The following is a 26,904-nucleotide window of genomic DNA, read 5'->3' on the forward strand; positions in this document are numbered from 1 at the left end:
TTTTACCACTCCATTTCTGATTTAGGTTGAGTTGTCCCATATTAGGTGCTCTGAGGGTTGATTGGTCCCAGGGGTCACTGTATCATTGCCACACTCAGGACAGTTACCTAATCAACCGTAGCTCACAGTTTCAGAGCTCAAGTTATAAACCAGCCTCACATTCCCTATAAGCAGAGATTACAGTTGTGTGCCAACATTCCCAATCCAGAAGTGTTGAGAGTAGAAGAATGTATCCTATATCCAGAATCTTTTTAACTAACCACCTCTTGGTGGAATTTCAAGTTCTTGATACCTCATGTCCTTACATCTGCTTCACCTTCTCTCCCTTTTCAAAACAGTAATCCCTCTTCAAGGAATGCACTAATACCTAGTCAGTTATTTGACTGACTGACTAGATGATTGTATAGCAGCTCCTTGAGGGTAGGTATTGTTTTGCTTTTGTTCTTGTATTTTCAGAATCTAGTAGAGGAACAGACACATAAAAAATGCTCAATAAATTAAATTTATCAAGCATTTGCACTTTAAACATTGTGAAAATGTTTTAGTCTCATTTACTTCTTGTTTTGATATTTTAATTTTAGATATAAGCAAGAAATACTAAGGAGAGGTTTTTAGGTGAAGATCCAAGCCACCCCCCCATTTCACTGACCCTAAAGGTAAACAATTTAATCTTTTCAAATGTGATTGGGGGTGGTTTATCAGAACATTCAATGTCTATTCCTCACTTTCTGTATGTTTCCAAGATATATAATATCTACCAGTAGCATGCTGGCCTAGCCTCTAGGTATCCCTCAATCTTTTAATTGTTGGAATCCTTTCCCTGCCTTTCCCTCCTCTCCTCCATTTTCTGCCCTAATGCCCCTCATATACTTATTTTCTATTTTCATAGTACATCCAACATTTTTAGTTAATCTTTTATTGTCTTAACTCCTTTAAAGTCATAGAACCTAAGGACAATTATATTATGAAATTTCTGATGAAAAAGCATATACTTCTCATATTAGTGGTGATACTAATAAATTTTACCACAAATGACATTGTAGTATTGTAGAGAGAACTTTTGTTTTGAAAGATCTGGGTTTAAGTTACACCTCATATAATAACAGTATGATCTTCAGCAAATCATGACACTTCTGTGAGCCTGTTTCCTTATCTGTTCAGTCATTTCACTAGTATCTGACTCTTCATGACTTCATTTGGGAATTTTTTGACATTTTTAGCTCTAACTCATTTTACAGATGAGGAAACTGAGGCAAACAGAGTTAATGACTTGTCCAGGATCACACAGCTAGGAAGTATTTGAGGCTGGATTTGACTCAGGTCTTTCTGACTCCAGGTCCTATATCTATTGCCTGCCCCAGTCTAGAAATGGGGAAAATCAAAAACTACTTCAAGAAGCACTGAGGAGCAATAAAAAAGTGTATTAAGCTCTTACTCTTTGCCAAGCATTGTTCTAATAGTTGAGGATACAGAGAAAGGGAGAGCAGCTAGGTGGCACAATGGATAAAGCACCAGCCCTGGAGTAAGGAGGCCTAGGAGTCAGAAGGACCTAAGTTCAAATTCAGCCTCAGACACTTAATAATTACCTAACTGTGTGATCCTGGGCAAGTCACCTAACCCTACTGCCTTGCAAAAAAGAAAAAAGAAAGAAAAAAAGGAAAGACAAGAATTTACATTCAAGTGAAGGTAACAATGAGATAAGAGATATAGAGAGGGTGGTCAGAAGGTCAACTCAGAGAGGAAGGCACTGAGTCAAGGTGGGATAGTCAGAAAAGGTCCTAAAGAGGGATTTGAGCTGAGTCTTGAAGGAATTAAGAAAAATAAAGAAGAGGAGTTAAGGAGGGAGATCAGGTCAGAAAGCTATTGAAAAGGTAAGAAGACAAGAAATTCACTGCTACACAAGAGGGGGTGAGTTCAAATTGGTCAGTTTGATAGGGTGACAAGGGCAGTGAACATATAAAACATAAGAAGGCTGAAAAGGTAAGAAGAGATCAGTTTAAATGCCAAATGGAGAATTTAAAAATCCAAAACAATGGATTGAAATAGGGAGACAACAGAATTTACTGAATAATTGGGGAGAGGGTGCCATAGCCTGTCCTTTAGGAAAAGTCATTCAAGATGAGGTGGAGGATGGACTACTGTGGGATGAGATCCCTTATTCTGGGTGGGTGTTGAGTGATGTCTAAGGGGGCAGAGAAAGGGCTCTGTGATGGCAGAAACGTCAAAACTGGGCACTGGATTAGACTGTTGAGTGCATGAGAATTAGGATCAAGGATCACTTGACGTTCTGAGCCTATGTGACTAGGAGAAGGGTAGTCCCTAAATAGTAAAAGGCAAAGTAGAAAAGGCATTTTGCAAAACCTTAAAGTGCTATGGAAATGTGAGGTATTGTTATGAAGAAAATTAAATTAATGTTTTTCTAGTAACTGTTCAGGGAAGTAAAATATCTTATTCTCAATATTAGTTGTTTGTGTGTACTTTAATGGAATGGTTCTCACTTTTCTCAGGCAAAACACTGTTTCCTAGGAATTAAAGTTAATTATTCTAGTTAATCTATTATTAAAACTTTAACAGTGGTACTATCTAATTATGGCAATTTATTAACATGCAATTGCCCTAAATGAACACTAGGCAGTGCCATAAGCCTAAGAAAACAAGCAAAATATTTAATAGGTACATATTTTCCTTCTCAAGCAACAAAGTCAAGAGAGTCTCTTCCTGAAAATCTTATTTCTGTAGCCTGAAAACAATCTAATTTAAATTATAGTGAATTCATGTTAAAGGAGTCACTCAATGCAGTCTTCTTAAGAACCCAAATTCATTATCTGCCATTAAAAATGCTAAATGTTTACAACAAATTTGGGGGGTAAATCAAATCCTAGTGAAATGGAGGTTTTGATTTTTTAATAAAAATCTACTAAAATTCTACTTAAGACATTCCCATGGGATGATTGACAAGAAATACAATCACTACTGCTTTATTAAGGGTAAGAATAATTGGCTTCAGAATAAAAGCTAAATTCATTATCTCTCAGGGATTTTTTTAGAGTTTAGTTAGAGAAGAAAACCTTTTTTAATGTTATAAATTTAGATTGGTAACTACATTAATGCTTTTTTTTCCCTTTCCCCCCCAAAAAAGAAAGAAAAAAACATGAGAGGTGGGGCTATTAAATTACTAAATATTAGCAATATATATGTTCTGAATAGCTTGGTTTCAAATTTTCAACATTCAATTTTTCTTATTATTTTCAGTTCAGAGAATCATTGGATCATGAAGTGAAAAAGAAGTTAAAGTGAGAATGATAATCTCAGAGGGCAATTAGGTTTCAAATACACATTCTTCTGTTTACACAAGCCAAGGGAAATACTAATTTTTACTGAGAGAAATATTCCTTTAAGAGTTTTCAGTATACAGACTAACCTTTACAATGCCACCTTGGGGGCTAAAAAAATTAACTTAACATAGTCTAGAACAGAGCAGAAGTATTTGTCCTTGGAACTTCAGGTGCTCACTACAATCTGTGCATTATTATAAATATTTCCTTGAATGATAAATGAGAAACTAAATCCCTGATTTTTGCCCAGACTAGAATGGAACCCTTCCTTGCTTCTGCCTCTTAAAGATCCACACATTCAACAAAGCTTAGTTCAAGAACCGCCCTAAATTCTTCCAGAGGCTGGTGTCACCATCCCCTAAATGGCTTTTTATTTATTTTGTAAATATTTCTAAGTGAGCATACTTTTTCCTCAAAAGACTGTCACTTCTTTGTGGACAGAGGCAGTTTCATTTTTGTCTTTCTACTCCAGCACATGAAACAGGGACAGTATTCAGGAATAGTATAAATTAGTTGAATAGGAATAGTATAAATTAGTTGACTAATTGGCTGAAATTAGCCTACTTTGAACTAGGGATTCCAGGATACTCCTTATAAAACAATGAGCCACTTCAACCAGGGAACAACATTGGCATTTTGTCACAATTCAGAACTACTGGACTAAGTTCTAGCTTGGTTTCAATCCTATTATATTATTATTTTGTGTGTGTGTGTGTGTGTGTGTGTGTGTGTGTGTGTGAATGTGCATTGTATGCACATATAATATCTAAGCACTGTTTTTAAGTCTAGCTCCTGACAGTCTATTCTTCTAAATTAAGTTTCCAAAGATGTTTTAGTTGACACAAGTCACTCTATGATAGGAAAATGCAACATATGAAAATAGAAGATTATTGGTCACATGTAATAACTGATACAGTGTGGAGAAAGTCTTTTACTTGTGCTTTTATCTTTGAAAACTGTCTAAAGGTATATTTTCAAAAATTGTTATAAATCACTCACATTTTCTACTCAATGTGTGCTTGAAAAGTCACCTAGATTACTTTCCTCAAGAGTCTGGATTTTTCATACCATATCCTAAATTTGACATTATTCCTGCTGCTTAAATTCCTTCCACACCCACTTATAAATATGAAAATGAATAGGGTATGTGGGCTGATTGGACTTTAACAGAAAAGGGAAGATCCAAATTTATATAAGTTTTCTTTCAAACAACAGGGAGACTTTTTTGTTTGTATCCTCATTTACATAATGGGTTCAGCAACTGTATCATGCAAGGGAATTCTGATGGCTAACTTCAAGTTTTACCTATAACAATGCTGGCAAAATTTTTTCAGCTAGTGTAACACAACATTCTGAGGGTTTGAATGAAAAGGGTCTAAATGTGCTGGGATATTGGCATAAAATGTCAAAATGATTCTTATACATCTTCAAATATAAAAGTTCTTTTGCCTGGGTTAGACAGTGAAATATCACTTAAGAAAAAGTATTAATAGTAAAAAAAATTTTTTTTGATTCTCTCATTGCCACTAAGTATATAATTACAAACATGCTGAAGAGCTTAATGTGAAATTTGAGAATGGTCTTCTGCACAAATGATTTGAATTGACAAAAAAAAAAATCTTATGCCCAAACTATGTACCTGCATTTGTAGGTAATAAATGTTCCAATTAATATCTAGTGTTGTACAATAAACCAAAAGTCTATTTTTCCTTTCTAGTGTATTATTTTAAACCAAAGCAACCAACCCATAAAGAACACAGCATCAAATATCACAGAATTAATTTGGCTTAGGGGTATGAAAGACTTTTGGCATAGATAATAAACCAAGGGTGACCTACCTGAATGGGTCCTACTGACATCAGCAGGTTTTTCAGCTGGGCATCAGTAGTTGATGAAGAAAGCCCTTCAACTGACACAATACAGGGCTGAGGTTTGCACTCCACCACGCGCAGATTCTGTTTATTTGGCATCAAGCGTCCCCGGCCCATCTGGCCTGCTACTCCTCTGCCTCTCCCATGCATAATGACCTGCCAACAACAAAAAGTAAGTGTTGTGATTTACTAAGTTTGGGCTTTGGTTATTTTCATAGACAGCAAGATATGAAAAGAACAATTAAAACTCAGAAATCAATTGAAATATATAGCAGCTGACAAAAGGAAAGTGAAGTTTTCCTTCTTTGGTAGCTTCCTGTCCCCTACCAGAATATATTTCCAGAATATTTTATGAATTAATCATCAGTTGCAGCATTTGGAAACTGGAAGAAACATCAGACATCATCTCTGCTTTCTCTATAAAGAAATCAAGGTCCAGAGTCACAAAAACCCCTGAATCTCCCAACTACTAGGGCTTACTCCATAGTAACATTTGCTGCCTGATTCACATCAACTCTAATAACATCTGAGAGGCCTGTTGGTTGATATCAAAAGGAGTAAATTTAGCATCAGAGAAGTCCTACTAAAATTCCTAAAGTAAGAAGTCATGAAAGCTCTATAGGTTTCAGTGTTCTCATTTGAAAACTGGGCATAATGATAATGATGATGGTGATATTTGCATTTCATACAAGACTACTGCTTGGGACATATAATCTAACTTTTAATTAATATATAAATGTGAGCTAAGATAAGCTGCTGAAATGAACTGAATATGAGATTCATATGGGAAATCAAGTCATTTGCTTAGTGCTAAAAGCCTATAAAAGTATGTATGAACTATAAAGTACACCAAACTGAGTCAAGATCAGTCCAACCTATTTTGAAAATATTTTAAATACCATGTTGAAAATTGGATTGGGAGGGAGTCCTTGGAATTTTAAACTGATAGGAGAGCAGATAGTATTTCTAAGTTTTTTAGAAAGGAATTTGTTGGACAGAGTTCCCTATGATTAGAATTTCTTAACTAAGAATAATTTTTTAGATATAGTTCAGTTGTTCTATTCCACTAGAAAAAGCCTGGTGAAATTTCAGAAGGGAGGCTAAAATTTATTTAAATCAGCTTACTAAGAAAGATAGATACAAAATAAAAAGAAAGACAGTAGGAAAAATTTTAAAATGCTCTCAATGAGTTATGGGTTCCAACGAGAAATAATGATTTCATAAAGTCACAATATTCCTCAAAATTCTAAAGCAGGGGTGGCTAGGTGGCGCAGTGAATAAAGCACCGGCCTTGGAGTCAGGAGTACCTGAGTTCAGGGTGGCCTTGGGCAAGCCACTTAACCCCACTGCCTTGAAAAAAAAACCCTAAAAAATATATATATGTTCTAAAGCAATTATTTCCTTTTGAATTATGCTTAAAGGGTAATAAGATTTCAAAAGAATTAAGAACTGTAAGTAAATAAAGGGCAAACAAGACTTACTGAAAATCAAATAATATTTTTCATATGGTAGAAATTAGCTTCATTCAACAATTATTAGCTATCCTCACTTCACTAACAGAACTGAAATTTTCAAAATTCTGGAAAAAAACTAGTATAATTATTCAAGAAAGAGCTGACTGCTAAGAATAAAGCTCTAAGATCAATTTAAGCTTTATAGTTATCTCTTCCCTACACAAATCTGGCCTCAAAAGCCGACTATAACCCTGTACAAGTTACTTCACCTTCTGACTCAGGTGCTTTATAACTGAAAAATAAGGATAATAAACAGTACCTATTAGATCTACCTCCCAAGGTTGTTGATAGGATGAGAAATGTGTAAAGTCCTTTGAAAATTTAAAGTCGTATATAAATGCTATCATAAGTGATAGCAACAATAATAAAATTAGCCATCAAGATAAAAGAAATTTTTAAAGTTCTCAATCTTAAAGTAGGGTCCTTCTCCTGAGGCTTACAAGTAATATAATCTTTACCTTTGCCTAGTCAATGGAGTTAATTGATAAATTATTGTTCCTGGTGTTGTTAAAGAAAAACAAAAAAGACAAAGATGCTCCCACTAATAAAATTATTCAACTCATTCTTATCTTTCCAAATCTATTACTGGCCTACTTTCCTTTGGTCATTAGGTTCATGATGGTCCTAATTAAATTTCTCCAGTAAAGTTAGTATCAGAGCTGACAAGCTATAATGGATCCAAAAAGAAAGTTTTTATAAAACTGCCCCTGCCCTTTCCCAAAGTTCATGAAATGTACCAAAAAAGATTAATTTCCAAATATTCTGAAAGTTTGTATAAGTCATAGGCACAAGTTAAAAGAAATAAACTGGCAGAAATATTTGAATTAAAAAGGTAACAAATAACATCTTAACTGATATAGATTTGATTGTTCCAAAGGGGAAAATATTTTAGAGCATGTTAAGTTTTGTTAAGTCATATGTCTACGTATGTATGTGGATACACACATAACTATATACATCTATATTTCTATAAGCTCAACAATACTGTAATGTAGGTACAATGGGCATTATAATCCCATTTCACAGATGAGGAAAGGGAACCTTGGAGAGGTTAAGTAATTTGCCTATAGACACCCATCTAATAACATGCCAGAGGAAACATCCAAACTCAGGTTTTCCTGGATTCAAATGCTAGTATTTTATATACTATGTCACCCTGTGTATTCTTTCTAATACTGAAACTTATTTTTTAAAAATCAGATCCAGAAGCTATTTCAATACAGCAATTCCAAATCAAAGAATAGAAGAAAAAAAATTAGACCAAAAAAAACTTCAGCTTTGACTATGTCCCCTTAGTCACTTAATCCCTTTATTCTCTAGGTTCCTATTAGAAAAAAAAAAATGGAATAATTTTACTTGTTTCTATTTCACAAGATTCTAGTGAGATGGAATGAATTTTCAACTCCTTGGAAGACAGCTATCATACAAATCCAAGGTGTTTTCAATATTAATGTTACAAATATCAGGACCTTCAACCAGTGAATCAAGATCTATCATCAGAGAGTGAGAATTGGATGGGATGCCACCTAGATGAAATCATGTTTTGTCCTTCTTTCTTGAAGAGGAACATGACATCTGGGAAGCTGACTGGATTTGAGTGAGGGGGACTGTGCTAAGTCAACAGCCTCACTCTCTCCTCCATAGTCATCTGGTTCAGTAGCCAGATATGGAGCAGGACAACTGGAGATGGTTAAGTGACTTGCCCAAAGTCATACAGCCAGTGAGTGTCTGAGGCTGGATTCGAACTCTCGTCCTCCTGACTCCAAGGTCAGTGTTCTATCCACTATGCCAACTAGTTGCACTCCTATAATCACAAATAAAAGAAAAAACCCACTATTACATAGCAACTGTTAACAGTGGAGCTCAAGTCTTCATCTGATAGATGACTTGGTACAGATGCCAGATTCCTTCTTTTGTCCCTTCTTACTTGCTCTGCTAAAATGCTTTCCCTTGTAGTGAACCATATCTCCCTAGATCTGATCAGGGACTTTATTTTGTGAGTCTTACTTCCAATAATCTCATAGTTTAAGGAACTAAAACTCTTCAAAGAAAGATTGGAGACTTCAGCAAACATGTAATGTGAAAAATGAGCTCTTTGCTATTTATTTAGAGAAGGCATCAAGTTGTCAACAATGTCACTCTGTTTAGGAGATAATACACTTAGATAATCCTTGTCTAATCAACTATTAGGGGAAAAGCAAGAAAAATACCACAACTTCACCCTATCAAACATTAATATACCCAGTTTTGGAGGAGGGAGAAAGAGAATTAGGGATTATGACTCTCCTTGAACTCATTTTAAAAAGTATAAAATTATATTAAGGGCATCATAAAAGTATTTGCAGTCAGAATATTGCTGAATATTAGAATATTCTAAGGCAATGCGAATGACTATGCACAAAAGGATTCTTATTATAGCCAGTGAAAGAAAATCTTAGCCTATTTCTATATCTAAATTTGACAATTTAGTAGTAGTAGGAATTTAGAATTACAAAGTTTTGAAAGAGCTCTAAAGAAGTGAATATTTAGGATAATTTCTCAGTCATGGTCCAGAGGGAAAATGTCTCACCCATTGTATAAGGGTCAATGGGTCAGTGCTGGCAAAGTCATAACTAAAGTCAAAATCAGCTGATATCTAATGCACTGCATGATGACGTATTTAATTTAACAAGTGTTACAAAAGATGAATGGTTTTGATTCTACCAAAGGAGAATACATCTTAATGCCACAGATAACAGCTCATAACAGCTCATAATCCTCAGTGGAAGATAATGAAGTTAAATCAATTCACAAATGTATAAATCTAAGCTACTGAGATTATCAGGTGAAGGAGAGGCTAAAATGTATAAAGAGAAGTCAATGTTTCATACTGAATAGGAAACTTTTTCAGTTACCATGAACATGTAGAAAGTTTAGATTTTAAATTAAGTTTATGTAGATGACTAAGTTGGGTTGTTTCATCAAGAAAATGTTTAAGAAAACTTTTCTGTAGTCATTTTCAGGTTCAAGGCACCATAGATTTAGATCTGGAAGAGACCTAAGAAGTCATCAAATTCAACTTCTTGAGAAAACTAATTCTAAGAGGGTTTGCTTGACTTTCTCAGAGTCAAAGAGCAAGTTTCTAAAGAAGGATATGAATTTAAGCTCTGATTCCATCTGCACTCCTCAGCTAGAGAAATGCTTCATGGTATGGATGCTAGTAATAACAAAGATTTTTTAGTTCATTTTTTTTTGGTAAGACAATGGGGTTAAGTGACTTGCCCAAGGTCACACAGTTAGGTAATTATTAAGTATCTGAGACTGTATTTGAACTCAGGTCCTCCTGACTCCAGGGTCAGTCCTCTATCCATTGCACCACTTAACTGCCCCAGAAATAACAGATTTTGAAGAAGCTTAAGAAACCTTTAAAGTATCCTTCTAATATTTAATAGCTGTGTGAACATGGCAAGTGACAAACTCTGAAGCCTCAGGTTGCACAATTATAAAATGAGGATAATAAAACACCAGTGGTAGCTATCAACTAATTAACCATTTATTAAACACTTACAATATACCTAGCACTGTGCTAGTAAGAGTCTTATGGTCTCCTTGGGGGAAGAGAGCAACAGTTCATGAATCAATATATTGAGAGCATGGTTTACTAATGACTTGGGGAATAAGACAGTACCTTGTTGTGGAGAGTAGTACTTAGAGATAGGGAGGAAAGGTATTCTAAGCATGGGGAGCTTTCAAAAACCCAGAGGAAGGCAATAAAAGGTAGCGTGCATATCGAGGAAGAACATGTAGGCCCAGTGGAGAGCAATGTTGTATATGTGAGGAAGAATTGAGTAATCAATCAGCTTAGAATGACACCTGTGTGCGAAGAGCTTTAAACCCCGAAGAAAAGTTTGTATTTTGCCTTAGGAGCAAAGGATAATCACCAGTTTCTTAAGAAGGAGAAAGATGTGGTTAGAGGTACACATTAGAAATATCAATTTTGAGGAGCAGCTAGGTGGCACAGTGGATACAGCACAGGCCCTGGAGTCAGGAGGACCTGAGTTCAAATTCGGCCTCAGACACTTAGTAATTACCTAGCTGTGTGGCCTTGGGCAAGCCACTTAACCCCATTGCCTTGCAAACAATAAATGAATGAATGAATGAATGAATAAAAGATAAATATGTGTGTGTGTGTGTGTGTGTGTGTGTGTGTGTGTGTATTTATCACTTTTGTAGTTGTGTGGAGAATGAACTGGAGTTGGGGAGACCCAGTCCTAAGGTCAGTCTTAGGCCAGGTTGAGCCTCTAACTCAGCTTCTCCTGTGCTATGCAGGACAGCAGCAATTTCTCAGTCTCAGTAATTCTGACCTGAGTCATTCAGAGAATCAATCTGAGATGAAAACACTTGGTTATGTCCTGGATCTTAGCCTGGAACCTGACACCCCTAATTTGGTGGCTGAGAGAAGACCCTAGAAGTCCTGGACACCCTGAAACGTCTATTTTAGACTCTGTAGGTTGGCCTCAGTAGTACCCTTCTGATCAATCTCCCAGACTTCCAGAATTTCGCAAGAGGGGGAGGACCTCTTTTCAGCTCCTGTCTGAACCCCTCATAGGCCTGCTTACTACCACAAATAGACACCAACCCTTGGGGTTTCAACACTGAGGCTGATGAGGCTAACCTGAGCAGCCTCCTGAAGAGACTGACCCCTGCACCCCCAATGCACTGCTTAAAACTTTACCCCCACCACCTCCACCTCACCTAGATACAACCAAGAATCATTACTGCAAAGACTGACTGGACAATAAACAAATATATTACTCATTATTAAATTATTCTTACTCATTATCCTAAATCTTCACTGATAAATCAACTTTGGAATATAGTTTTAACCAAACTGTTTTATTCAAATAATTCTCCAAATAGCATACCCCTCATCATCCTCCCCTATTCTCTATCCCCCCCCCCCCAGGGGGACCAATCTACTTTGTTAGGTTGGGGGATCAAATGAGATAATCTATGTAAATAAAATGTTTGGCAAATCTTAACTCATTGTATCAAGATCAACTACTGGATATTCTTTTCAGAAATGAGCCAAGAGCTATCACTTAAGCTTCTAATATAGAGAATAGATATTTCTAAATTCCTGAAAGGCTAGTAAAAAAAAACTTCTAGTGTTTATTAAATACATTTTTCTTCTTTCTGAAAGGGCCAACTGCTTCTAAAAAAAAAATTTACCTTCTTTGCTGGATGAATTCCTTGGATGTTTTTAACTCCTGGAGGAACGGTTGAGTGTATATGAGCTGCAACTGGAGGTTGCTGTGGTTGAAGTGTGGTTCCTTTTGTCAGTGTGACTTTCCGAACAGGATGCTGCTGTCTTAGTTCTGGAGACTGAGGAAGTCGTTGAGGCTGACCCTCTGGGTGGAAAAAGCCAACATTCTCTCCCCCCTGCTGAAATTAACAAGGTATCATGCTGTTTAGTATCTATTCAATCAAATATCAGCTTCTAAGAGACCTACTTGGGAGTATAATTTTATTAATACCTGAGAATTAAAACAATTATCAAAATAAATCTGACACTTCAATGAGTGTATATGGGGGAGGAATAGAAAATTTCCTGCCTAGTTTTAAATTATAACTAGCAATTCAATCTTTGATGTAGAATTTTTTTTTTTTAGGTTTTTGCAAGGCAAACAGGGTTAAGTGGCTTGCCCAAGGCCACACAGCTAGGTAATTATTAAGTGTCTGAGGCTGGATTTGAGCCCAGGTACTCCTGACTCCAGAGCCAGTGCTTTATCCACTATGCCACCTAGCCGCCCCAATGTAGAAATATTCTTGATACTTTTATCTTTATATAAATTTGTCTAGGATTAAAAAAAACTCCAACCAATTTACAACCCTGAAGAGCTATTGTAATTCAAAGAAATAACTCGGGTTCAACACAAGAACTATTTCATTCATCATTTCCTAAAGGTACAAAAAGTATACATAAATAATTTTGTATTTCTACCTCTTGCTTAAACCATATCACATTGTGATAAATCTCAACTCATTCCTCTGCATGTTTTATTTTACTTTTTTGAATTTTAATAACCATTGTTAACATTTTTTGATAGCTTTTAACATGACAATTATTTATGAAAACGTTACTTCCCAATTAAACTCTCCCATCTAACCAAGAAATAGACATAAGTAAAAATTCCACATACACAGACTAAGTCTGACACTGTATATAATATTCTATCCTTATGGTCCTTCACCTCTCTGCCAAGAAGATGTTTCATTATTGCTTTTCAAGGGGGTGTTTTAGGAAATCCAGTGTTTTGTAAAATGCTAAGTCTGAATTTTTTAAAAATGGGATTGTAACTATCTAAACATAAATGACATAGTGAATAAATTAAGGAAGACCTGAGTTAAAACCAGGTCTCAAACATTTACTAGTTATGTGATTCTGGGTAAGTAAATCTAAAGTTTCTTCATCTGTAAAATAAGGCTAATAACAGCACTTCCAGGGCTGAGGATAAAATGAAATAATAGTCTAATAAATAAATGCTATTATTAGACCTATTCAACTAACACAGATTACTGAAACATAGGCTCCAATCTTGTTGCATTCTTTCTAGGTAGAAACAATGAAAATGAGAGACAACTAGGTAGCTCAGCAGATAGTTCTAGGCTTGGAGTTAGAAGACCCAAGTTCAAATTTAACCTCAGACACTGACCAAATGTGTGACCTTGAAGCAAGTCCCTGCATGCCTTAATCCACTGGAGAAGGAAATGGCAAATTGTTCCAGTATCTTTGCCAAGAAAATAGTATGGAAAGCAGTGGTGTCCTATGGTCCACAGAGGTCGCCAAGAGTCAGATATGACTGAACAAAAAAAATGCAAATATATATATTTAATATATATATTTATATTTAATTTTATTGAACAACTTTTAGTTCTGAGAGTAGAAGACTGACACAGTAGTGCTGATGGGCAACAATTATGCTTTAATGTCATTCCCACATCACCTCCATTCTTAAAGTTGTATTTCTGGGATATGCTTATTAATAAACTTAATGAACCTCACTGTTATATCAACTTTTCTTTATTCCTTGTTTTTAAGATTGAGAAACACATATGCCTCTCATACACAGGTACTATTCAATAACTGCCTGGCAAGCAGCATGAAGGGCCCCAAATAACTTCTAGAGTCAACCCTTTTCAAGAGTACCAAAATCTGAGCAATAAAAAGCTATGGAACAGAGCTAAGAAAAGTCTGTGAATGGGAAATGCCAAGGTAAACATTATGAAGGCCTGATCGAAGGGTAGGGTGTGTTATCTGCAGTAGGTACTTAATAAATCCTTTGAATGTCATAATGGAACTATCTGAAAAAAAGGGATTGCCTTTTTTTATAATTCAAGTTGTGCTATGTCCACCTAAAATGAGTACATTTAAAAATTTCCAGATGAATACAATCACTTTCTCTCAAATCTGACTAAAACACCAAACCAATAACCAAGCAAAGGATGAATGAAAACAGAGAATCTTAAAGAAAACTATTGAACAGAAAGCACAACTTCAAAGTGAGTGAAAAACTATAGCTTACACTTAAAATGAAATAAACTTATACCTGCTAAAATCCTGTGAACACTTCAAAGATTCAAGATGCAAAGTATAACTTGATAATTGTTACCTGACATATACTTAGAAATGAAAACAACTAATACTGAGAAGCCTAAGTTTAATTTTTATCTACTTTATGATCAGTCATTTAAGGTTATTCTACAGAAAGTGGAAGTTAGGGGGCACCTAGGTGGCACAGTGGACCAGCCTTTAAATCAGGAAGACCGGGGTTCAAATCCAGACTCACATTAATAACAGCCTAGCTGTGTGACCTTGGGCAAGTCACTTAACCCTACTGTCTTAAAATTTAAAAAAAAAAACCCAAAACATCTCCCTGCAGCAGACCTGGAGTCAGGAGTACCTGGGTTCAAATCCAGTCTCAGACACTTAATAATTACCTAACTGTGTGGCCTTGGGCAAGCCACTTAACCCCACTTGCCTTACAAAAACCTTAAAAAAACATACACAAAAAACCCACATCTCTCTGGATTCTTCTTAATGCTAGTATGTTCCCTCCAAGAAAGTGGAAGAATGATGTAGACAGGATGGATAAAAAAAAGAAAAAATATGAAAACTTCAAAAGTGGGTATCTCCAAGTGTTCTTAAACATTTTAAAGTAGTAATTCTTGATATTAAATACACAAATGATAGAATTTATGGCTTATCTATGCCTCGGTTTTCAACTGCAGGCCCATTTCCCACAAATGCCCAGTTAGTCCTAGTTTGTTATTCCAGGGTCATAAACCTATGCCATATTTTTTTTTTGAGAACAAATTTCTTCACTTTGCCATAATTATTCTGGTGACATTAAATGCAGTCCAAAGGAAGGGCAGAAAAGGAGCTTAGAGCTAAGTACTATCTCTTCTTCCAAAACACAGACTTCTCAAGAGCACAGTACAGCTCTGGAGATAAAAGCAGAGTCTATCATCTGGGGGTGATATTTTCTGGAGGAGACCTGAACTACATTCATACAGAAGAAGGCAACAATAGATATATATGCTACTTTGGTTAAAGAATGATTTTATCAGGTAAAATCATTATTCTCTCTTGACAGTGGCATAACACAACATTCTGAGGTAGAATAATATCAATACTAAAGTTATTTTATATTGTTTTTGTGTGACCCCATTTAGGTTTTTTTTTTTGACAAAGATGCTGAAATGGTTTGCCATTTCCTTCTCTAAGCTCCTTTTACAGATAAAGGATATGAAGGAAATAGGGTTGAGAGACTTTCCCTGAGTCACACAGCCAGTAAATGTCTGAGGCCACATTTGAATTCAGGTCTTTTTAACTAAAGACCTAGAACTCTATCCACTATACTACCTAGTTGTCTAAGCATTATTCTACTTTAATAAATTCTCTATCCTAGCCAAACTGTTCTACTTGATGTTTCCTGTATATACCATTAATCTTGACACTTTCCTGTCCATGGACAGATTATTCCCCCAGGTTTGAAAGATTTTCTTTCCTCATGTCTGCCTTGTAGAATCCCTGGCTGCCTTCAAGACTACTAAATTTAGACGAGGCCTCCCCTGATCCTGTCAGTTGATGGTTTTTCCCTATTTATTTTGTGCTTGCTCTATCCCTGCACATATTATTTATTTCCAATGGGAAACAAGCTCCTTGATGGTAGAGACGATTTCTTTCTTTTTTCTTTGGTTTTTGAATTTAACATAATAGATAATTAAACAAATGCTTGATTATTTGAACTAAATAATTTTAAGAAAAGCTAAACAATAAAAAAATAACAATACAGTCAGGCCATCTGAATTCCACTGTCAAGTTGATACAAACTATATCAATTAGTTTATATATAATTTGCTTAACAAATGTATAAAGAGAACATTTCATTTGGTTGTTTAGCTACTGCTTCTTCACCTATAAGAGCAGGCTCATTAGTATTAATCAAGGAAATGGAATTCAACTTAAATTGGTCCAGAGCTGTAGTAGCAGCAGAAGTAGCAGCAGTGGTAGTAATGGTAGGTGGTAGTGACATAGCAGAAGCTGAGAAGTAATGAGAATAAGCACTTTACAAGCATTATCTCATTTGATCCTCACAATACTCTTGAGGCAGATGATATTATTCTTTTCTAAATGGGGAAATGGAGGCAAAGAGAAGTTAAATGACATGCCCAGGGTCACAAAAGTAGTAAATGAGGCCTGACTCTGTCTGATGAGCAACTGACAGAACTTTTGGGAAAAAATGGCGTGTTAGGCGCTAGGACTCCCTAGATTATTCAGATAGGAATGATTTTATCTTTAACAAGAATAACTATTTTTGACTTGTTATCAAATCTGATTCTAGATTTTATTCTATTTTTTATTCAATTCAATCCTAAGAATAAACCTCCCTATATTCAATGCATTATGCTACATTCTATTCATGTCCAGAATAAAATTGACTTATAAATCATCCATACAATACATGATGAACTCTCTAGTAAGAGGTGTGACATCTTCATATAGCACTAGGTAAAATGAACAAAAAATAGAACTGCAGTTTGAAGTTATTCTGTAGCTGCAACCACAAGGGACCAATTATATGACTAGTAAACCTAAAAAGGCCAAACTCTAGTCCAAAAGTATTATACTTCATCATCACTATCAAAGTGAAAAATAAAATTAATGGAACATAATTCAACTCTTTGTATGTGTACCAGAAAGCATATGATGTAGAAATAACTATGACTATGAAAATGATACATTAATAAGCTTGATAGGTGCATGTTTAGGTGATTTATGTTAATTCCCTTTTCTCTTCAGCTACTTACTTCACATGGATCTAAGACACACATTAACAGAGAGGGGGAAACCCCAGGTAAACGCTGTTTGCCTAAGTTACTCTATACTAATATGTTATCATCTTAGAAATCACAAAATTTTAAAGCAATTAATTTCAGCAGATGGCATACTCAACTTCAGATCTGGGTTACACATGAAACAGTGTAGTTTAGGTCAAAAGTCAGAAATTCTGACAGACCCATAGCACTTCAAGTTTGGGGGGCAATGCTGGCTTCAACTATTTTTCTTTCTTTTTTTTTTTTGCAAGGCAAATGGGGTTAAGTGGCCCAAGGCTACAGAGCTAGGTAATTATTAAGTGTCTGAGATCGGATTTGAACCCAGGTACTCCTGACTCCAGGGCTGGTGCTTTATCCACTGTGCCGTGCCACCTAGCCGCCCCTCAACTATTTTTCTTTAACCACACAATAAAGAATATTAATCATTTTTGGTTTAGACTGGATCTACAAAAATGTCCTTAAGGAAAAATTTTAACTTGTTAATTACTATTCCTTTAGATAAAATAACCCAATTATAATAAGTTAGATTTTTAAAATTATACATTTCAGAATTTATTGAAAGAGTACGGGGACAATTCCTATACAGGTAGCCAGCTAAGAATTAAAGGTTTAATTCCAACATAGATAATTACCAAAGTTTTAACACTAAACAGTCATTTTTCTCAGAGGAAATTGTGGTCCTTAAAAATATAGTGGTCAAAATATTAATATATTCAGACAGAAATAACTAAACCAAAAGTAATGACCAGAATCAAATCAATATTTGGAAAACTTTTCTGCAATGCACATTTAAAAAGCAAACCACAAGGAAAATAAACTAATGTCAACAATTTCTTTAAAACATATTCGAACCTAAAACAACTTTAAGGCTTCAATTCAATACATGTTTACAGTTCAGCCCCTATTGTGTAAAAGTACTTAGAAGCTAAGTGTTATGGAATATATATATACTAATGCAACTTAATTCCACAAATATTAATGACCTGCCTACCATGTGCAAAGATACTATGGTTAGAAAAAAGAAAGAGGGAGGGGGCAAAGAAGAAAAGAAGGAAATCAGATTTTGAACTCAGGCACACAATTAGAACAGATAAGTAAATATGAGATAATTTGAGGAGAAAGAGAACATTCAAAAGTTGGGAGACTAGGAAAGAAGACACATGAACTGAGTCTCCAAGGCACTTGGTTGGAGAGGGAGGGAATATATTCGGGCCATAGGGAAAAATCTGAGCAAAGACAAGGAGGTAGGAGATGGAATGTTGGCAATGAGTTTGAGGAGAGAGGTAGTTCAGTTTCGAATGAGTATGAGGAAATAGTAGTTGAATTTGGTTGAAACTTGGAGTGTACAAAAGGTTATTAACATGGAGAAGACTCTTGAATAGTGGAGTGATGTGGTCTTAAGTTTTAGAAGATTATTCTTACACCTGTAAGAAAATGGATTAAAGAAATGTCATGAGACATTTGAGGGACCAATTTCAAAATTGTTATTTGTTCATTTTCTAGTAGGTTCAATGACTGACTTGCTTGTGAACCAAATTTAAATGAGGGAGAATTGTGCAAAGTTGTCAAGCTCACTTGATCTTGCTGAGTCATCAAAGTCCAGTGGCAGGACAAAGGTCAGGAGTGGGAATGTCTTGGGATGGAGTGGATGACCTTGGTTTCTGAACATGCTCTCAGCACTCCACAGCATTTGCTTCAGCTACCTTCAAATTATCCTTATCTGCCCATTCTGCCTGGAAAAGTTTTCACATGCCTGGGGGGTAGATACCCTACTAACTGATAGATTTGAGACCTGCCAGTTACCCTCAACCTGGTTTATAGCCCATCTGCCTAGGCAGTTTACCAGTCCATTTGCACATGCTACAATTCCTTGGAGATGCAGGTTATGGAGTTTTCACAATAGTCCAAATGAGAGAGAAGGGCCTCAACTAGGGTGGTGTCTGTAAATGGCATAAGGAAAGGCAACTATAAAGTTATAAAGAGTAAGAAAGAAAGAAGAATTAATAATAATGCTAAGGTTTTGGACTTGGGTGCCTGGAAAGATAATGATGGTCTCAATACAAACTTGACTGGCAGATTTAGGGGAAGAATACAAGAAATATGATTTCTATTTGGACATATGTTTGAGAGGCAAAGATGCCAGCTAAAGAGAAGAATGATAAGAGTCAGATCATAGATCTAGAAGTCATTTATTTGTTTTTTTTTTTTTTAGGTTTTTTTGCAAGGCAAATGGGGTTAAGTGGCTTGCCCAAGGCCACACAGCTAGGTAATTATTAAGTGTCTGAGACCGGATTTGAACCCAGGTACTCCTGACTCCAAGGCTGGTGCTTTATCCACTACGCCACCTAGCCACCCCTAGAAGTCATTTATTTAATGTTTTGTCCTTTGTTTTAGAAGAAGAAGATCACAACATCAGGAGGTGATGCATGTCAGTTGGATTTGAGTGAGTGGAAGCTCACTTTTTCCTCTAGAACCATCTGGGTCCAGTGGCCAGGTCTGACTAAGATGACTGGAGATAGCCCTGGATGTGAGGCAGTTAGGGTTAAATGACTTGTCACACAGCTAGTAAGAATCAAATGCCTGACTGAGGCTGCATTTGAACAGCCATACTCCTGACTCCTAGGCCAGAGCTCTAACCATTGTACCACCTAGTTGCTAGATGTCATCTATGTAAATAAATGAACCCATTAGAACTGATGAGATCACTAGGGTAGAGAAGGGAGAGAGAAAAGACAAAAGGGACTAGGAATCTACCCATTATTAAGACAGTAAGGGAAAAAATGATGATAGGAAAATGAGGATAGCCTAGCTGGCTGAGGAGCAGAAATAGGTAAGGATCACATCACAAAAATCAATGGAGAAAGGAGTATCCACTTAAGACAGCTAGTTAACATTATCAAAACTACAGAAATCAAGTATGAAAAACGAGAAATGAGAAAAGTACATTAAATTTACTTATTAAGAGAGTTTTAATATCCTTGGAGAGGGCAGTTTCAGTCAAGTATTGGATCAGAAGCCATATTAAAAGTGAATTAAAAAGTATGTGAGAGTTCACGAAATGGGAAGAAGAAATATACAGCTTTTTAAAAGGTTTGACCTTGAAAAGGAAGAGTTTGAGGAGATAGCAAAATTTAATAGAATAGACCTAGGGGGCGGCTAGGTGGCGTAGTGGATAAAGCACCAGCCCTGGAGTCAGGAGGATCTGGGTTCAAATCCGGTCTCAAGACACTTAATAATTACCTAGCTGTGTGGCCTTGGGCAAGCCACTTAACCCCGTTTGCCTTGCAAAAAAAAAAAACAAAAAACAAAAACCCCCCCAAAAACCTAACCCCCCCCAAAAACCTAGAATAGACCTATATAATAGTAGGATTAAGTCAACTAGATCGTCTTTTCTAAATAAATGAAGTTTTGTTTTTAAGTGATGTTTTTCCATTTATTATGAAGTTATTTTTGAAGATTAATAGCGAAAAGTCAGTTGTGTTTTGCATATAACATTAAGTTGTTTAAAAGTAGACCTTCCAAATTTCAAATGAAAGATTATTAGTGCATATACTAAGAGCACGGAATATATTTTTCTACTTGAATTGTTCAAAACTTGAAATGTGAATAACAAAGTGTATTTTAATAGACACAAATATGTTTGTAAGTCTTCTAGATGGGTCAATACAGACTACCCAATGAATACTGGAAAAAAATCTCAAGATATCAGTCCTTTGTGTTTTACAATCTACATTCAAAATAAATTAACAGGGTTGTTTTAAATTCTTAACATAAAGAAATAAGTTTCCATAATGTGGAAAACGTTCAGTCCTCACAAGAAAACTGCTTTTCACAAAATGCTGTATGCTTGTACATAATCAGAGTAGCAGCATTCCTCTTTTCTTTAGAAGAGGAAGAGAGAAGTTTATCTTTTCTCCTACTAAACCAGATTTTTCTTTCAGAAATGATGACCCTTTAATGAGCTGTAAAAATAACAATATATTATATGAGGGAGTGAGGTACTATTGTTTTTAAGAGGAACTGACATCAATAAGCTGGTAGTATTTTTTTTAGCAGTTATATCATGAACAAATCTCACAAAAAGATGGTCTGTTTGCCATCAACATTAGCAGGACAAATTTATTTATAACAAATGCTTTAAATGTACAGATAAAAATACCCATTGATAGTGTCAGCCCTTCTTACAATTTGACAGATCAAATCTTATTTTCATTCTTAAACCCCATGGAGTGATATCACTGACTTGCATTCAGTAGTGAGCAAATTGATTAATCCTTCTCTATAGAAATCTCAACTCTTGATTACACCCATCAGACGTTAAGCAGCATTATTCTAGAGTGACAACACTTGACAAATTCCCCAACCATTTTTCTCAGCCTTTGTGGCCCTGCTAGCTTGTATTAACCCTGATGAAAAATTAATTTTCCTTATCTTCTGCTAAACCCCAAAATCCAAATCCGCCAAACTGGCAACTCTTTCTGTAAAGGTATTATGAAAACCTCTAAAAGATTAATTGCATGTCTTCAGGTGACATTAAATTAATTTCTGTACTCATGACAGACATTTGATACTCCGTACTGAGAGGACAGATAACATTGTCAGGATACACAGAAGGACAGTGGTGTAGTGTCCCAGGGCAGCCTCTTATGAATTCTCCTTTCGATAAGGCCATATTTCACTGTCATTGGAACTGTTACTGATCTTGAAGCCCACAGACCTCACTGAACAGGTTTCTATTAACTATGACAATGCTGGTCTATCTGTGTAATCTTTATAAAGCTAATTCAAAATTTTGACAGAAATAAATTAGATGTGTGCTGTATGAAGCACTTAAATTATAAAAACAAATTTATACTATTTTCTCTTCTTAAAAGTACTAGTTTTAAGCGGGGGGGAGGAACAAAAGAAACAGCCTTTTCCTGTCTATCAGTGATTTGATTAATCCTTTAAATGTACTACCTTCAACAGAGGATAAGGAAAGATCATCAGAGGGCTAAAAATTATAACACAAAGCTTGGAATACTTTCTGGATCAATATTTTTCAAATCTCTAAACTTTAAAATCTGAATCTCTAAACTTTAAAAAAATTAAGATGGCTCTACTAAAATGAATTTAGACAAGATATATAAAAGTTAACAATGTTTCAAAATTTTAAAGGAGTAGCTGACAACAGAGGCATTTTTCTTCCACTCTCATAGGAGCTAGTGGGCTATCCTTTAAGTAAGAATATCTATTACTGATCAATAGGCCATATGATTTTTGACTCATTTCACAGGTAACAATCAAAAAACATTAGGCTCCCACTGTGTGAAACGAAGGCATTATACCAAGCACTAGTTTCACTAGTGCCAATTGAAACTGCAAAGCGAAACAAATCAGGTCCCATCCTCTACAAGTCTATAGTCCAAAACAGTATACTTTTAAAAGTTTTTTTTGAGACAATAGACAATATATTTTAACTTGCCATTTTAGTGAAACTCTGCAGAAGCTCAGCTTGTTTACTAAAAATATTTAGCAAACCCACAGGTGGGTTGCATAAAATCACCCTGTGGGCTGCATTTGGGACAGCTCTGGTCTAAGAGAGAAGACAAGTATGTGCATATAGTTACACAAAGAACACATGCAACAGAGACAAGGCAACCTTGAGAAAAAAAAAAAGCTTTTTGTAAGAAACAGTAAGAAGGTAGTTTTGGCTGAAAAGCAGAAGAAATATATAATAAAGCTGCAAAAGTAGGATGGTGCAAGTGTGAAGAGCCTTAAATATTGGCTTTTAACTTTCTTTGTATTTCCAGAGATTAACAAAGTATCTGACTATTCTTGGTGCTACAGAACTACAGAATTTTCTCTTCCCTACAACAGTTTGCTAAGACAGGAAGGAAAATGGAAGATTATCTTTTGGCTCTCTTAGATACTACCTAGGGGCTGAAGATACACTATAGGAAATCTCTGGGACACTGAATAACTCAGTTAGATCTTGCTTATAAGGTGAGCTGAAGATAAGATTTGTTCTTCATTCTCAAAGAGAATGCTTTTTTTAAAAGCAGTTAGATGATGAGCCAAGAGATGGAATACAAATGAAGATCTAAGATTATGCTATTATTATTAAGTGATGTCTACTTCATATGACCAAACAACTAATGAATCAGAGGGAATGGACCACACTTGGCTTCAATTTCTTTTCTTGGTAGATTAACTGGATGGATAGATACATAGAACACCATTCCTCTATTTTGAACACTGAAGAGTAAGTATAAAAACTCACATTCTCTTTTACAATCTACCTTTCACCATTATCCCTAAATTGGGAGGCTATATGTCAGATTTAAAAATCTGGAATATTTTAAGTGCTCATTAATCAGACAATTTTGGTAACACTTCAATATAAAAATACTTTCTTCTCAGGAAGACTGAATGCAAAAATCCATTTCTTAGGGCCTATCAAGTATTATCAATATCCAATCCATTTCCCATCCCAACCCTTCCCCCATGGTCTTTTGACCATTTTAGCACTCATTAGAACCTAGGTGTAGCTAGGTAGCCCAATGGATAAAGGGCTGAGCCTGGAGTCCAGAAGACTCACCTTATCAGATTCAAATCTAGTCTCAGACCCTTATTAACTGTGTGACCCTGAAGAAGTCACTTAACCCTGTCTGCCTCAGTTTCCTCATCTATAATATGATCTAAAGAAGGAAATGGTGAATCACTCCAGTTTTTTTTTGTTTTTTTTTTTTGCCAAGAAAACTCCAAATTAGGCCAAGAAGAGTCAGACAGGACTGAAAAACAACAGCACCACCTATATCAGGGGGAAAAAAGGAAAGAGGTCACATTCCAACTGGTCAATTTTTCAACTCTCAGTACTAAAAAAAAAGTTTGGCAGAGTAAGTAACTGAAACAACAGCTAAAATGAAATCCATTAATTTTTAATAAAACAAACAAAAAGCCCTGCTCTTCTGCATAATTTCTCTTTCCTGAAATTCTCAGTACCATGCTATTTCTTGTCCTATACTCTAGATCTCAGCTCTGATTTTATGACATTCTTTTCCTGAGCACAATCAGCACCAGGCCAAATGATGTGCCCTTTAACAATTTCACCATGTATTACCTGGTTGTTAGAACCTTAAAATAATATACTTTTCCAAAAGATTCCTGCTCCCCTATGTTCTCCAATAAACTTCCTCTGTGAAGCAGATTTCCCAATTTAAATTTCTTCTCCAAAATATATCTGCTTTGCTCTGATAGGTCCTACTGGCAACTAGCTGAAAACATGACCTTGACCTTTTTCTTTTATTCTGGGAGTCCTCACCTGATTTGGCACCTTCCTAATGTATTTATTAAATATTATTCTAATTAAAGTTATCTTTGTTGTCTCATTCTATAAAAGATAAACTTCAGGAAGGTATGGTGTATTTCCCAAATTTTGTGTATCTTCAGCATAGTTTTTTAAGCACACAAATATTTAGTAAATATTTCTTTTTATTTGAATTTGCACTATTTCATCTCTTCTTCATAAAGTCGAACAATCAGTTCAGCAAGGTCAGATATATGTGGTGGGGATGGGGGGGAGGGGAAAGTGTCCCACAAATGGGTTTGAGATGAGGCCAGTAAAACTAATTACTCACAAGTCTCAACTTGGAGAAACCACAAATCTTAGTTTTACTTCTAAATATATTTTAACTCCTAGTTGACTTTCCCATTCATGTCCAGCTTTTCAGAGACCTTACTCATTTAGCCTGTGGAGAAAGGGGATGGCTTTCTCCAAATAATTTCCACAGTCTTCTATCTTTGCTTGATGATCATTAGGTTACAAATCTAAACATCTCACTAGAGACTTCTTATTCTATGATTTTCATCATTTCAATAAAAGAAAGAAATCAATTAACACTGGAATATATCATGCTGTATCATGCTGGTTTTTAAGAGGAAAATGAGCTGGGTTTTTTTTTTTTAAAACCCTACTTAATTTCACTCAACTATCACTGTAAATTTCTAAGAGGAGAGAAACTATCTTTTTTCTTGTCTATAAGATCTAAGATACTCAAATAACCATCTCTTAATTATTTTATTTTGAAGAACCTAAAAGATTATTCAGGAAAATATATAAAGTAACAACCACAGAATACTGTTTTTACCCAAGTATTTTCATCTGATTTATGGCAACTACTAGGAGAATCTTTGCATAAACAAAACTTTCAACTTCAATTCTGAATTACTCATGGCCAACAGTAGATTATAAATACTTTATGAAGAATAGGTAAAATAACACAAATTCAAAAGAGAAATATTTATCAAACATTTGTGTGTAAATTGTTCTGAAAGATAAACAAAATTTAGGAAATATACCATGCCTCCAAGTTTACCTTCTATGGGATGAGACCACAAAGATAACTAACTTGCATTTTTATTCAGCTTGTTAAATATTTCTCATTTAAATTCAATCTGCTTTGGGGCAGCACTGTGAAGTTTTCCTAGGCCTTGAAGTTTGACACTTGTGATAGTAGAAAGAGAACTAGTCACTGAGGTTATGATCTGGGCTCAAATCCCTGCCTCTAACATACAGTGGCTATGTGGCAAGTCAATCTCTTCTCAGTGCTCCAAGAATAAATCCTACCATTGGTATTAGGAAGAAGCTCATCAATGGAACTGCCTATTCTGACTGACAGTTTAAAACAAAACAACCCCAAGTCATTATCTACAGGTATAAGGAGTGAAGAAAGGCCATTCCAGGCTCAGGGAACAGTACACCCAAAGTGAAACTTCCCTGGAGTTCTGTCCTACATCTTCCCTCTACACTCTCTCACTGTGACTTGATCAGTATTCCCACTGATGATTTAATTATTCCTTTACAGGTAACTCCCAACTCTATAATATCCAGACATGCTTTCTCTTCTGAGTCCTAATCTTGCATCATGAATTAACTGACTATTGGATATTTCCAACTCTGAAAGTCCCAAAGGCATTTCAAACTCAAATATATCCAAAAGAGGTTTTACCCTAAACCATGTTTCTTTCAATCTTTCTTATTTTTGTAAGGGGAAACTCCACTTTTTCTATCACCCAAGTTTCCAAATTCAGTGTCATCTTTGGCACCTCTTATTCTCAACATCTGTAAGTTACCAAACTTTGTAATTGGGTATCTTGCCAAAATATTTTTTCTTTTTTTTTTTTTTTTAAGGTTTTTGCAAGGCAAATGGGGTTAAGTGGCTTGACCAAGGCCACACAGCTAGGTAATTATGAAGTGCCTGAGACCAGATTTGAACCCAGGTACTCCTGACTCCAAGGCCGGTGCTTTATCCACTACGCCACCTAGCCGCCCCCCCCCCAAAACTATTTTTAATCTATCCCTTTCTTCCCACTTGCCTCAGTCCTACTTCAGGGCCACATCACCTTTCATCTGTAGTACTGCAAAAATGACTTCACTGCCCTCCCTCCCTCCTTGAAGTCTCTCTCTACTCCAATTCATTCTCCCCCAGCTGCCAGAATGATTATACTGAAGTCTAATCCTCATCACATTACTGCATACTCAATAATGGTTCCCTATTCCTCCAGAATCAAAATTCTATGCTTGTCATACAAAGCTCTTTAAACTTGGGCTGAACTTCCTTCCCCAGACTCTTTGACATCACTCCATATCCTGTACTCTATCTAGACAAGATAGTTTTCTTACTGCTTGTTCATACATGGCCTCCATTCCCATCTCCATGTCTTTCAATTTCACCTTATAGAAATTCTAGCTTCCTTCAGGCCTGTATCATCTACATGAAGCCTCTTCTGATCTCTTCAGCTGCTAGTAGTCCTGTTCCCCCT

At 35.7% G+C, this 26,904-nt stretch overlaps 1 protein-coding gene across 8 annotated transcripts in view; it reads right to left on the reverse strand.

The window, feature by feature from the left end:
• RBM33 (RNA binding motif protein 33) overlaps nt 1-26,904 on the reverse strand; it is a 166,521-nt gene that overhangs the window by 25,222 nt on the left and 114,395 nt on the right. For 6 of the 8 annotated variants that reach the window (XR_012470034.1, XR_012470033.1, XM_074193286.1 and 3 more), the window contains 2 exons: nt 11,932-12,144; nt 5,174-5,362 (listed from right to left, as the gene is read on the reverse strand). Coding sequence is in view for 6 of the 8 variants with exons in the window: in XM_074193286.1 (XP_074049387.1) it covers nt 5,174-5,362; nt 11,932-12,144 (402 nt within the window). In the remaining 2 variants the exon portion in view is untranslated. The remainder of the gene's footprint in view (nt 1-5,173; nt 5,363-11,931; nt 12,145-26,904) is intronic. The other 2 variants (XM_074193284.1, XM_074193288.1) reach the window with 1 other exon arrangement.

Source organism: Macrotis lagotis, chromosome 7 (assembly GCF_037893015.1).
Source record: "Macrotis lagotis isolate mMagLag1 chromosome 7, bilby.v1.9.chrom.fasta, whole genome shotgun sequence".
Classification (NCBI taxonomy): Eukaryota; Metazoa; Chordata; class Mammalia; order Peramelemorphia; family Peramelidae; genus Macrotis; species Macrotis lagotis.